At 41.2% G+C, this 13,420-nt stretch overlaps 1 protein-coding gene across 1 annotated transcript in view; it reads left to right on the top strand.

Moving 5' to 3' along the window:
* The window catches only part of EXPH5 (exophilin 5), a 36,506-nt gene extending 26,949 nt beyond the window's left edge, over positions 1–9,557 (top strand). The window contains exons 5-6 of the mRNA XM_049823685.1: positions 996–1,122; positions 3,049–9,557. Of these exons, the coding sequence (XP_049679642.1) occupies positions 996–1,122; positions 3,049–8,399 (5,478 nt within the window). The 3' untranslated portion in view covers positions 8,400–9,557. The remainder of the gene's footprint in view (positions 1–995; positions 1,123–3,048) is intronic.
* The last annotated feature ends 3,863 nt before the right edge of the window (positions 9,558–13,420 follow it).

Here is a 13,420-nt window from a genome sequence, read left to right on the forward strand (position 1 = left end):
ATTTATTTCTGATGTAATTTAAGTGCATTCTGTTGAAATAAACAGATTTCCTCCAAGGGTGATATTTGCTACTTTAATTATTTTATTGGCCTGTATTACTAACATGTCTTTCCTCCTCTTCAGTTGTGTGGTGTAACCACAGAGGGGACTAAGAAACTATACAGTATATAATCAAAGGTATAGAGGAGGTAAATTGGCCACCTCCCTTCTCTCATATTTGAAAAACAAAGGGATAATCTGTATTAATATATGACTGCACAAAGATCATATCAGAGAATGCTGCCAATTATATAAATGGACTATTATAGCTAGACAAGCAAAATATTATGAATATTGAGAACTAAAAAGTAGTAAGTTTTATTAAAAAAAAGGAGGAAGAGTCTCAGCTAAAATAAGTCAGCAGTTCAGCAGTTTTCTGCACTTCTACTGTCTGAGACTGTGAGCTGACAGAAATATGGATGGGATAGGAACCTCTCCAGCTTAACATGTAAACTAAACTCAGATGGGGAATAGGATGACATTTTCCTCACTGCTAAGGTAATTTATCACAGCCCCCTAAAGTGCTGTCTTGCAATATGAAAGTTGACTATGGTGTTAAATTATTAAATCTCTGTTGGGAGGTCAGTGTGTGAAATCTAAAATGTGCTGGTCAAGGAAGAAGTGATTAGGGAAAACTAAATTAACAGATACAATGCAATAAGTATGCATATCGAAAAAATAAGTAAACTATGCCCCTTATTATAACTCATGTATCCAAAACATACTACAGTATGAGGACAAGATGAGCAAATCTTCTTAATACATATGTAAAAGTCTCTAAAATGCATGCAACTTTACAATCCTCAGTTATATATTTTAATAATACAGTATTTAGTGGATCCACAAAGAGTTTACTGACCTCTGTGACTTGTGACACAATTGGTGATGTAACACGTGAAATGTGATTTGAACCCACATTTAGACCTAAAATTATGTTGCCTTACAATTTTTAACAGGCTGAAATGTGTCATTCCCCAATGTCAACTGAAACAAGTGGTCATCCGTTTGATGCAAACCAAAATGAAATGATGGAGAAAAGTACACAGGAATGGAATGAACAGCTAGAGAAGGAGGTTTTCAGTGGTAAGTGTGTGTCTTTACTTTGTTCTGATATTATTGTTACCAGAAGTGACTGTGGTGACTGGCTTCAGAGAATTTCCTGCAAAAGCACAGGCTGTAAAGATATGGCTCATTACTTTCTAGCATAGTGGCTACTTTTTGCTGGCTTCGTCTGACAGCAGAATGTCTACTCTGACATTGACTTCAAGATGTGTGACTGGTCACCCTTAGAGTGCATTTCATCTCATACAGATCCAGTTCAGAAGAATCGCACCTTGAAAGCGTACCTTTTGCTCTGCTGATTGTGACAGGAGCCCATATTGCATGCTTTAGATGCAGACATAACAGTTACGCAAGAAGAATTTCATCCCAGTTTCCTGCATGCATAATTTTGATAATGATGAATTACTGGGCCTGGTTTTATGAATTGTAAAGCCTCAGACCATGGAAGCAACAGGCATTATGGCATTCAGTTAGCTTTTAGGGAGCCTTTATAGCACCAGTCGAAAGTTGCTGGTCCTTTTTTTTTTTTTTTTCCTTACTGCTGGGAAGCGAGGCAAGATTAGACCCAGCCTATGGGAATACCAAGGTGTTCTTCCATAAACTTTCTCAGATCTATGCAAAAAAATGTCCATGAATATTACTTTTTACCACCCTAAATTACAAGAGATCACAGATTGAAGGCATGATCAGGAAGCAGTGGGTGAGTCGGCATTGCTGGAAGGGGAGAGCACTGCATGGTGGGCTGTGGTTCTTCTGAAACTCACATGCCTGTCACTGCTTTTGGGTGTCAGTCACAACTGTGCACACTTGACCACTGACAGAGAAAAACTGTCCATAGCTTGGCTGATGTTCTCCAAATGGAAGACTCAGAAACAACTTGTCTTTTTTCATGTTCAAAACTGACTCTCTCAGCAGTATTCTCTCTTTTGTGCTGAAGAGAAACTTAGAAAAATTTAAAATTTTAGTACTTTTATATCAACTTTTTTATTCCAACTATACATACCTAGCAGTGCTTTCTTAATGATTCTGTACTATTAGCACAGATCTGTAATGACTGATCAGTCAGTCTTTTTTATTTAAATAGATTAGGAAATGCTGTAACAGAACAGCCATATTATCCATTTGTGTTTATATCTAATGTGTGCTATTTTCAAAAAACAAAAAGAATACAATTAGCAAAGGCATTGTATTTTTTGCCAGTAAAAATACTTTAAATACATTGCTGTCACTTAGTCTTATGGCTGAATATCTTGTTTAACTGAGGTGTATAGTGTTTAATTCCAGTTCATGAGACTGTCTACCTATATAAGTACAGCTTTGTTGCTAGAATGAATCACGAGTTCCTAACTATTAGCCTTTTTTATACAGAAAATACCATTTTTCGGTTCTCATTTTAAAGTAATAAGCTACAGCTTAGTGGAGAACTTCTTTTCTGAAAGAAACAAACGGTCGACATGCCAGACTACTGAATATGCTTGTTTGATGGTTTGCAGGATTCTGTGTATTCTTACAGTTACATCATAATTATGCTTCGTGAACATATAGAAAGGTCCATGTTTGCTTAGTGAATTGTTTTCAGGGATTTTTTGCTTACAAACTAAGTTTGGAAAGTTTACACACACACACACACATATAGTGTGTGAGTAAGAATTCAGACTTCAAATTGTTTTGTTTTTCTTTTAAATAGCATAAAGACTAACATTTACATACAGAACAGTTTTAAGATCAGTCATGGAGCAGCGCATTCTTTTTCTTGTAGTCATAATGGGTGACCACTGAAAGGTCCTGTGGAGGAAGAATGTGTGGTTTGGGAAGGGTTTTGAATGCTGAGAAGCTGGCTCCTTTCAAAACCAGTTCTGATTATTAATGTAGTACATTAAACTTTTTAACATAAATAGTCAGAAGATAATTAAAACAAAACCAAGTACCTTTTTTTTTCCTGTGCAGTTCTAAATGATCTGGATGACCAGCTGGCCCAGGAACAAGCCCAAGACCCATTGGACAGGACAGTTTCTACTAGCAATGCATCAAATGTCCAATACAGTAGTGCATTCCCTACTTCAAAGAGGCAGACTGTTAGTAGGGGGCAACACAGAAATGACTGGAGTGACATGCCTAGCACATTTTTCCCGGATGGACTGAGAACAATAAGAGCCAAAGATGAACACAAGATTTTCATCAGACCAAGGAAATTACACAGTGCATATATAAACTGGCACCAGACAGCCTTTCAAGAAGATTACAAATATGGTGATCCAGTCGATGGAAATTCTCATCTGCTAAGCAGCAGGATGTCTTCCGTTTCTTTTGGACGGTCTTCAGAAGGTAGCTTATATCCTCCTTCCATAACACAGAACAGTGGATTTAGGCACAAGAGTTGTATGAACAGGGGTGCTGCTGGCAGAAGTTACTCTGTATGTTCCCTTCAGAGATGTCCATCATTAGTATCTTCTGACCAGCTATCAGCATCTAGTTTACAATATCCGTTCACAAGGGAGAGCAACAATGGTTTTTTACCAAGGTTTGGTCGACAGAACCCAAAGAGAATTCCTCTGTCTTCTATTGTATGGAACAGGACAACAGACTCTCCTGGACAAACATCAACTCAAGAAAAAATGTTTAGAACCCAATCACTGACAGAGTTTCATGCTACGGACCATAGTAGATATCCTAGTTCTTTGCAAGAGACCAAGAAATACTCTTGTTACCACTCAAAACACCACTACAGAAGATCTATTTCAAGCAGTAATTGCTTTAGTAGAGTTAGTTGCCCTGACAAAGCTACTTCTCCATTGTCCCTTGATAACTGGGAAAATTATCCTTTATACAAATCAGAAAATAATCTCTCTAGATCCTACTATAGAGACATTTATTCTCATGGTAAGTTGTGTGCAAACCAAAAAAATTCTTATGGAAGAAAAGACAGCTATCCTTCTTGGGCTGATATTCCTCAGTACTACAGTGATGAAGCATTTATTTCCCCTGATGCCAGCTTTGAAGTGATTATGGCTAATTTAAATGACCAGCAGTGGGCACATGCAAAGAATGCCAAGTTTGGTTCACAGCACCTGCAGAATGATTTTCACGTGTATTCTCCAGAAAATACGAATATCAAAAGGATAACAAGAAGTACAAATAGAACTTTTTCAGAAGTCACTGAGGGCTGTCAGCCTTGGCTAAGTTGTAACTCTTCAGTTTCTTCGTCTAGTATCAGAACTGATGAGTCAGTCTTTCCTAATTCAAAGGACCAAACAAAACCTATAGGACTGAACAGGAATTCAGTCATCGTTACCCAAAGAAATACTAAGGCAGACTTTACACAACTAGAAAAGGTTGCAGGTATGAAACTGCCAGGTGAAGACATGCCGTTACAGTCAGTTTCTCAACAAGCAGATACAAACTACATCAACACCCAGAGTTTTCCCTCTAATAGCCCTGCTTCTGCCACGTTACAAAGTGATGCATCTCTCTTTAACACAATGAGATCAAAGAGACAAACCCAAATCACTGCCAGAGGAGATACTGCAAAAATGTATACATCAAATGGTGATAAAAGAAATGTACAAATGAAGGAAAACAATTGCCCACTCAACAGTGTGTTTAGTCAGCCTCCCTGTATTTTGCCAGCTGATGAGAGCAGGAAGGAGCCTTTCCTTCCAAGTGAGAAGGAACAGGAACATAACCTGCATTACACAGCAAAAAGAGAGAGCATCAAACAGGATAATCAGAGTGCAGAAGCCATTAACCAAGCTACTCCAAAGAGGCAGTCCTCACTGCTGAATGTTGCTTCTGCTCCATCCACTGAAAAATTAGCAAACTGCCAAGGCATGTTGTCCTGTCCTCCTGAATGTTCATCTAGCTCCTCACAAAGTTCTCCACAAGCACTTTCTTATAAACACATTTCTAAATGTTTAGGAACGCTAACTAGTTCTTCAGTAAATTGCACAGTTACTGAATCTCAAGGAGAAGGTGGAAAAACAGCTCAAGTGAGCAGAATAGGTGTTAACAAAAAGATTTCACAGAAAACACTGCAAAATACAAGCACTTTAGTTACTAAGGACTCTAATGGACAATTCACTACTAGTTCTCCACAAAATGGAAATTCTGGAAATATTTATATGCATAGCTTTGATGGAGACCCCAAGACCTCTGAACATAGTTTAAGTTATTTTTGCCTTGAAAAAGAAAGCGGAAAAATAAGGAGTAATTCACCTTGTATTGAAAGGCTTCACAAGCAAGACAGCTTGCTGAGACATACCAGTAGCTGCAGCATGACTGGCTCCCCTGGCAGAAACAGCCTTAAATCTCCTGACCCGCTTGTTATTTATTACACTTTGCCTAGAAAATCAGCTAGCATTGCTGGTAGTATTATGTCAGATACGCCCATCTCTTTACCTAGAGAAAGTAGAACAACATACGATTGTTTAAGGTCTGAAACTCCATGGAGAGCTGATGCCTTTTGTTCTAAGAAAAGAGATGTGTCTTGTTTGGACTCAAAACATTCCTTTTTAACTTCAGCATCATTAAATACTGCTACAGGTAACAAAGAAAAAGATTACCCCAGTCCTTTAACCAAAAGTCCTAATGATTCAGTAAGTAGTAGTACATCAGTTGAACTGACAGACAGATGTAAACATCTAAGCAGAAGAGAATCCTCTGTGTTTTCAGATTATAAGGAGAGGGGAAATTTTTTGCAGAAATATAAAACTACAAGCACATTTACAGTTTGTGTTGATGAAGATCATGTCAAGTATCATGAACTAGTTTCAATTTATTACACATTACCACGAAGGCATTCAAGAACATTTTGTAACCTCTTTAGAGATAATTCAGAGGATGCAGATTTACCTTGTCCCAGAGAAAATGCTCAGTCACCAAGAATACAAAACAAGAAAAATGAAGGTCATGTAAGTTTAGCAAATGTTTTTTTCCCCAGTACTTTGGAAAAAGAGGTGCCTTCATATTCATCTGACCAAGTATCTTATGCTCTGGTCACACCTCAGAACTTAGGAACTGCTGTTGATAGTGAAGAAGAGAATTCCCACTTATCTCCTAGCTCTGAGAAGATACGTACTTCAAAGTCAGTGACTATGGTACCTAGTGGGAAAGATGGTTCAGCAGATCTTTCATTAGCAGAAAATGTGCTTTCAGACATGGTGACAAAAGAAATTTCTTTTGGTGGTCCACAATCCACTGCAATAGTGGCTAAGTCAGGTAAGGCCATGTCTGATGCTTCAAGCAGCCAAAATACAGAAATATGTCTAAAAGAAAAGAAGGACATTTTACAAACAGCCACACCGCTGATGTCCACTTTATCAACTCTTCCCAAGCCAGGCAGACGTTTAGAGAATCCTTTGTATTCTACTTCAACAAATAAAAATATTATACAGAAGGGAAACTCTGAAAACTGCTGTCAGCCCCTTAAAGTGAACACCAATAAAAATCTGAACAGTTTACTCCTCCACCCAGAAGAGAAGAGTTCCCTTGGAAGGAACAGTAACACAGAATGTGCTGATGTGCCACTTCCTCCAGCGGAAGATACATACAGGGATAGGACCGAAGTCAAACAGAGAGTAAATTTCCTACACCAAACCACCCCTCTATATAATAATAAATGTAGTGGACTGCAATTAAGGGCTGACAGTTCAAGAAAAAATGCAAATTATTTAAACTCTTGTAGCAAAGTGCTTTCAGAGTCTCAGAACAAAGCATATGAGGCAAGCACAGCTTCCAGTGCTGATCCATTACTTCAGCTAGATGAAGTAGTTAGCACAGATACAGATGAATTAAAGAAATCAAAAATTAAAAAAGAGCAAAACTCACAGAGTACTCAGATAGGTGAAGATTATAGTGGTTTGCAGGAATCAGAGAGGTACAGTGAAGGCAGCCTGAACATTAACTGTAAAGATAAAGTCCTCAGGGTTACACAAGATCAGAAGAGAGCAGAGAGTGCAGAAGATGAGAACAAGGTTCTCTCTGACTGCACAAGAGACAAAGTCAAAGATATAGAAAAAAGGAAAAACAGACCTTCAATTAAAAATAAACTTGCAGCTGTTTACAAAACAAGTCGAAAATTTTCAAGTAAAAATTTACCCCCCAAACCGCATATAAGTAACATTTTTTCACAGAACAATGGAAGTGCCACTTCTTTAGAGGTCAACATCTCCCTTGACTCATTGATTTCAGCAGATTCCCATCAGCCATTCCTGCAGTTGGACAATGAAAATCAGAATCACAGTCTGGACCCTGACAAGAATACGCCAAGACCAAGAACAGCTGAGAATAAGAAGACTGAAAATCAGAATGATCCTTCTTTCCTTGTTAATAACAATTGGAAGTCTCTTACAAGCTCGTACACCCAGAAGGAAGCCATCAGTCCCAGAAAAACTGCAGTGAAAGTGGAAAATATGCCAAGTCTTGCAACCCTATTTCCAGATAAAATGGTAACCTCAAGAAATAAGAATTCCCAAACATCTGATCTCAGGTTAGAAAGCAAAAGCCAGCCCATCTCCCCCAGTGCTACTACATCAGACCCACTGGATGATGAGAAAAGAAGAGCTAGCAGTGGTGCCTGCAGTCCTCCCTTGCCACTTCTAACTGACAAAAACTCAAACACATATGTAAATAGCTGCTTGCAGGCAGACACATGTCCAGAACAAAACTTAACTTCCTGGACAGCGCTTGGTCGGTGTCAAAATACCTGTCAGTCTGCTAGCTTAAAAAATGCTAACTTGCATAGCCATCAGTTGTGCAAGAGTCATGCCAAAAGTCAGCGTGAGCGTCACCTTTCTGAGAGTATTTGTGCTCGAGATTCCTGTGAGACCTTTGCCTTGGGAAGCAATATTCTAACAAAAGATGGTATACATGGGAGGAGATTTAAATCTTACTCAGAGCTGTTGTCTTGTGATGAAAATGAAAACTGGGCATCGGATGATGAAAAATGTTACAGCACTAGGAATCTGATATATCCTTCTGTTGAATTTGGTATATTTGGCAAAGAACAACAGTTGGCTTTCCTGGAAAATATCAAGAGGTCACTCACAGAAGGGCGATTATGGAGACCTTGTCTTCTTAATAACCCTGGTGCTCTCAGAGATAGAGAGACCCCTTCTATAAACAGGGCTGAGCTTTTGAGCTCAAGTTCTGCTGAGAGCAAAATGTCATCGGCTGCTTCATCCCCCCGAGAGCCGACTGATACCTGTCGGGAAGACCCAGCAGCTTATTCGGACTCAGACAGTGATACCACTACCGATGATGAATACTACCTAGATGAGATAGATAAAGAATCGGAGCTATGAAGGGCCCATGGTACTAAGATGGCAGGATAGCTCAGTAGTTTCTGGGCAGGCAAAAACACCTAAGTACTTTGAGCCAGTTCTTGTGCTGCTATAAATTGGTACAACTTCATTAATTTTAAAGAAGTTAGTATGTCATGTTAGCTTGAGCATTTGACTTTTGTCTTAACAATGGTGAAGCCACATACTTGTTTCTCCTAGCAGGGAAAAATAATGTTAAAAAATGCCTTCCCAAAATAATAGAAGGTAAACAACTGTGGAGCTTTGGGCAGTGTAACTCCAGAGATGGCTTTCCTCTGAGTCAGCAAGCAGTGGTGTAGGCTCCTGCCAGCTACGCAGTGCTGTAATGGATAAATTCTGGCTTGAGCTACTTTTTCTTACAAGACTTAACAGAAAACCTAGAGGTTACTTTGCTCATAAATTGCTGTTTCTCCAGTTTTTCTCATCTGCCAGATCAAGCAATATAATGCCAATCCATCCCACCCAACAAACACCCCACAAAACGAAACCTGTTCAGCATTTTACAGCATATTGTGTATGAATGTTCTTTTTCTGCATTCCTGGGAAGTGTAGCAGTCATGTCCCTGGTGGCGCTTTTTCTGCTATGCAGTTGAGGCAGATTCCACACGAGGATTTTTCTCCTCAGCATTGCAAGAGCAATGAGCAATGTGAGTTGCAGAAGTGCTGCTAGTGCCTGGGAGACAGCTCAGCAAAGGGCACAGCACTGGAAAACTCACTGAAATTCCTGAGGGTGTTAAGAAACACAGCTGAGCATGGAAATCTGCTTTTCAGACATGGGAAATTAATAACTGGCACAGCTTTGGCTAAAATTGAGATGAATGGCCAGATTTCTGCCTTTGACTTAGGAATGGGTTAATTTGGATTAGCCATCTGACGCTTTAACCCATGCAAAATGTAAAAAGATTTACCCTATTTATTTCCTATATAAACCTCATAGGTTGGATCCTAAGTTGCCCTAATAGTGGGAAGACAACCATAACCAATACAACTTGTTACATCCCTAAGTTCTCCTGCTGCCCCTGTGCTTGGCTGGTCTCGGGGTGATGCACCTGCAGCTGCTGGGCTCCTTCAGGGCAGCACCACCCGAGGCGGCCCGAAAGGGCACTTGGCTGGGTCGCAACTGCACCATACAGACTGGCGCATTTGTACATAGGAAGTAAATAAAACCAGTAAGAAATCCTCTTTGCCTTTTGCTAAATTACCATCCTTCCTTGGTATTTTTCAACCGTTCTCGCTGTCATCACAGTACTTTTTATCCTTTGAACTGAATGGCTGTAAATGTTTTCTAGTGGCTCTTCTTCAGCCACACTAATAACGTAGTATTATTACTCAGTAGCCAAAACTCGTCCCTGGCCATTAAATTTCTAACTAAGCTTTGACCTCTTCTTATGAAAAATCAGAAGTGGCTCACTGAGCCAGAAGATAGTATTTTTAAATAATGATACATTCACTTCTACTTTATTTCTAATTTCACATATGGTCTAAAATGATGATCCATATTTTTATACACTTTTTAATTCAGTAAAATTTCTGTAGAACTTAATTATATTTTTGTAACTGGAAGGACAGTATACTGGTATTTTAAAATAATATATTTTACACAAAACAAGCAATGCTTGTATTACTGACTACTCCACAAGAAACTAAAAGATTAAAATACTGTAGTAGGTAACTGGATTCGTTATTTTTTTATACTGTAAACTTCGTTAAAGAAGTGGGTCTGTAGTTCAGATCTATACCGATATTATAAGTATTATTACTTTATACTGGGGTAATTTGTCTTTTGTTGTACATAGAAGGACTAATATAGTATTTATAGTCAGAATTGATCTCTATGACATGCCTGTTTTGGAAGGATATAAACATACGTTGACATATGCAATGCTGGAAGGAAATGATTACTGTATAATTGCAGTCTTGTAAAATGGGGTATTCTAAGGGGAAATCATGTTTTTCTGTAAATGGCTCTATTCTATATGTTCAGGATGCTGTAGAGGAAGACAATAAAACCAGTTGAGTATCAGGAATTTCTGCTGCTGTACATTTCTGCAAAATATGTTAATCCAAAAATTGGGAATACCAGCCTACATAAGGTAAAGAGTAATAAAATAAATGTTTACAAGGGAAGTAAATGGTCATACAGTTTTTCTTGACTAGAAGTGGATGGTTTAGAACATTTTTATTTGTAAATATTTTCTACCTGTTCAAGAAGTTGGATTAAGTTCTCTACTTGCTGGCATGATTTTTTTTTCATTTGCTGTGCTATGTATGTACAGGAAATTAGGTGGCTTGATTTAATGTAAGCAAGTAAAAACCTCTTTTGGTCATAAATCAGTTGTGGAAGACCTCAGCCTATTGAGGATCTGTAAACTAATATTTACACTGAATAATGGTAGTCTGTAAAACAGACAACTGCATGAAAACATAGGGATAAATATCCTTTGAATAGCAATCAGCTCCATTCAGTTTACCAGAGCCGGATTTTGACACCTTTGCTCTTCCAAGCTTTTTCTTTGGCAAAAGTATATTCTATAAATGTTCATAATTTATAGGATTTTCATATTTAAAATTATTTGTTTGAAATAAATTCTGCATTCAAATGAAAAAATGTATTGGTAGTGTGTTTATTTTTCACTTACTGTGAATGCCATAGACAATTTATTTAAAAAAATAAAATCCAGCATCTTACTATTGTTGCCAGGATGTTGATGGCAAACAATGCCATAGTTTTAAAACGGGGCATCCAGCCTCAGTCCATCACACAGCTGTTGGCAGCCGTCACGCCAGAGGAGGGATGTGCTGCCTTGGTGATGTGCTTACTGCTGCCTTCTCCTTTCCCTGCCAGCTGATGAGTCTCTGGTACACAAACAGTTTTCCATCAGCAGTAGTATCTTTACAGCAGACATGTTAACCCCTTAGCAAGCCATATGCCTACAACTTGCCTTGAGGAGCCGATACTCCATGTAGGGGCCAAGTGTAGTATTTGATGAGTAGTTTTACAAGGTGATGAGCTCCACGTGAAAATGGCTTCAGCTGGAATTAGGCCTGAGCGGAGCCTGGCTGCCACGTGCAGTGTGACGGTGTGTGAGACTCACCAGTCTTTCAACCTTAATTACTACAGCCAGTGTATGAGGTACCTGAGTTCAATGACACAGTCCGTCAGCCTGGTTTCAGAGGAAACATGGTTTATGAGTTAAGGTGGTGTTTCTGTCTGGATCTCTGGCTACCCATTAGGTCACTTGTGTCCCCAGATGACCTTTGACCTTTCTAATATCTCAATGGTATTTGAAAGAAGGGACAGAAATCTCATGGTTTCATCACAGGGTAGCTCAGGCTGGGAGGGACCTCTGGAGGTCTCTGCTCCAACCTCCTGCTCACAGCAGGCTCGGCTCTGAGGTCAGGCCTGGCTGCTCAAGGCTTCATCCAGTTGGTGCTTGAAAAATCTCTGAGGATGGAGACTGGGCAGCCTCTCTGGGCAACCTGTGCCACTGCCAGACTGTCCTCATGGAGGAAACGCGCTACAGGCTGACTCTCTTCTGTCAACTTAGGCCAGTTGTCTCTCGTCCTTCTGTCCTGCGCCATCTCCTCAATGATGTCCGCAGGGTCACGGGGGGCTTCTGTAAGGTCCATCCCCTCCCTGAAGCCATCTCTGCCTTGGGCTGAACAAGTCCAGCCCCCCCCCAGCCTCTCCTCACAGGGCCAGTGCTCCAGCCCCATCACCTCAGTGGCCTCCCCTAAATTTGATGCAGTTTATTGATGTCTTTTACTGGGAAGCCCAAAGCTGGATGCAGTACCGAGATGTGGTCTAACAAGTACTGAGTGGAGGGGGATAACGACTCCCCTCAGCCTCTGGCTCTGCCCTTGTTCATACAGCCCAGGCTGCCGTTGGCCGTCATTGCTGCCAGGACTCGCTGGCGGCCCACATCCCCCACACTCCCCACCAGGACCCCCAGGGCCATTCCCTCAGAGCTGCTCCTGGCAGCTGGTCCCAGCCTGTACCAGCAGAGGGGCGGCTTCTTCTCAGGGACAAGGCCCCAAGGGCACCAACAGGCCCTGACCCGCCCCCTTCCAAGGGTTCCCCCCACCCTGCCCATGGCCCAGGACAACATTTCAGCCCAGCCTGCAGCCATCAGTCCCTGCCTCAGTGATGCATTGGTCTCCATCTCCCCACAGCCCTGCCTGGCTGGCCGTGGGCCCCACCAAGCCTGGCCCCACCTGCAGGCTGACGTCCCCAGGGCCCTGCAGCCATCCCAGAGACGTGTCTGACCCTGGTTCCCCTCACAGGGCCTGATCCCGCTCTGCAGATTGACGTCCCTGCCTGACCACAGCCCTGCCCTGTCCCCACAAGGTCTCTTGGGTGATGCGGCCTCTCAGCTGCCCCAGATGCTGTTTGCCAGGTGTGGGGCCGTCCCTGGTGAAGTCCTGCTGCCAGCCATGGTGCTGCGCTCCTCAACCCCACTCCCCAGGGTACAGCCCACCCTTGCTGCTCCCTGGCACCCGAGTGCAGGAATTTTGTTGAATTTCATGGCCCATTCCTCCGCCCTGTCCAGGTTTCTCAGGATGGCAGACCTCCCCTCAAGCACACCAACTAGCCCCCCTGTTTGGTGTCATCAGCGAACCCAGGGATGGAGCTCTCCATCACCTCATCCACGCTGACCACTCCCAGTGACCTTCTCCAAATGTGCTCCCAGCTGTTGCAGAGGGAGAGGAAAGCCAAGAAGCCATACGTAACTCCAGATTAACACTATACATGTTTTCTCTTGCCTGTTGGGAGTATCACACGTTATTTATCCACACGTCGGTGGAGATCTGTGGTGTGAGGGAGTTTAGGAGACTAAAGACAAAAGCAAGCAAAAAACCAGACGCGACAATTCCACTTCCAAGGAACCTGTTTTTCATGGTCTCTATGCACAGAGACGTGAAGTTCATGTTATTCAAAAACACGCAGCATTCATTTGTGCTCTCATTGTTTTGCATGTCAAAGTCCAGGCTTGCATGGAAGC

This window comes from Accipiter gentilis, chromosome 19 (assembly GCF_929443795.1).
Source record: "Accipiter gentilis chromosome 19, bAccGen1.1, whole genome shotgun sequence".
In the NCBI taxonomy this organism is placed as follows: Eukaryota; Metazoa; Chordata; class Aves; order Accipitriformes; family Accipitridae; genus Astur; species Astur gentilis.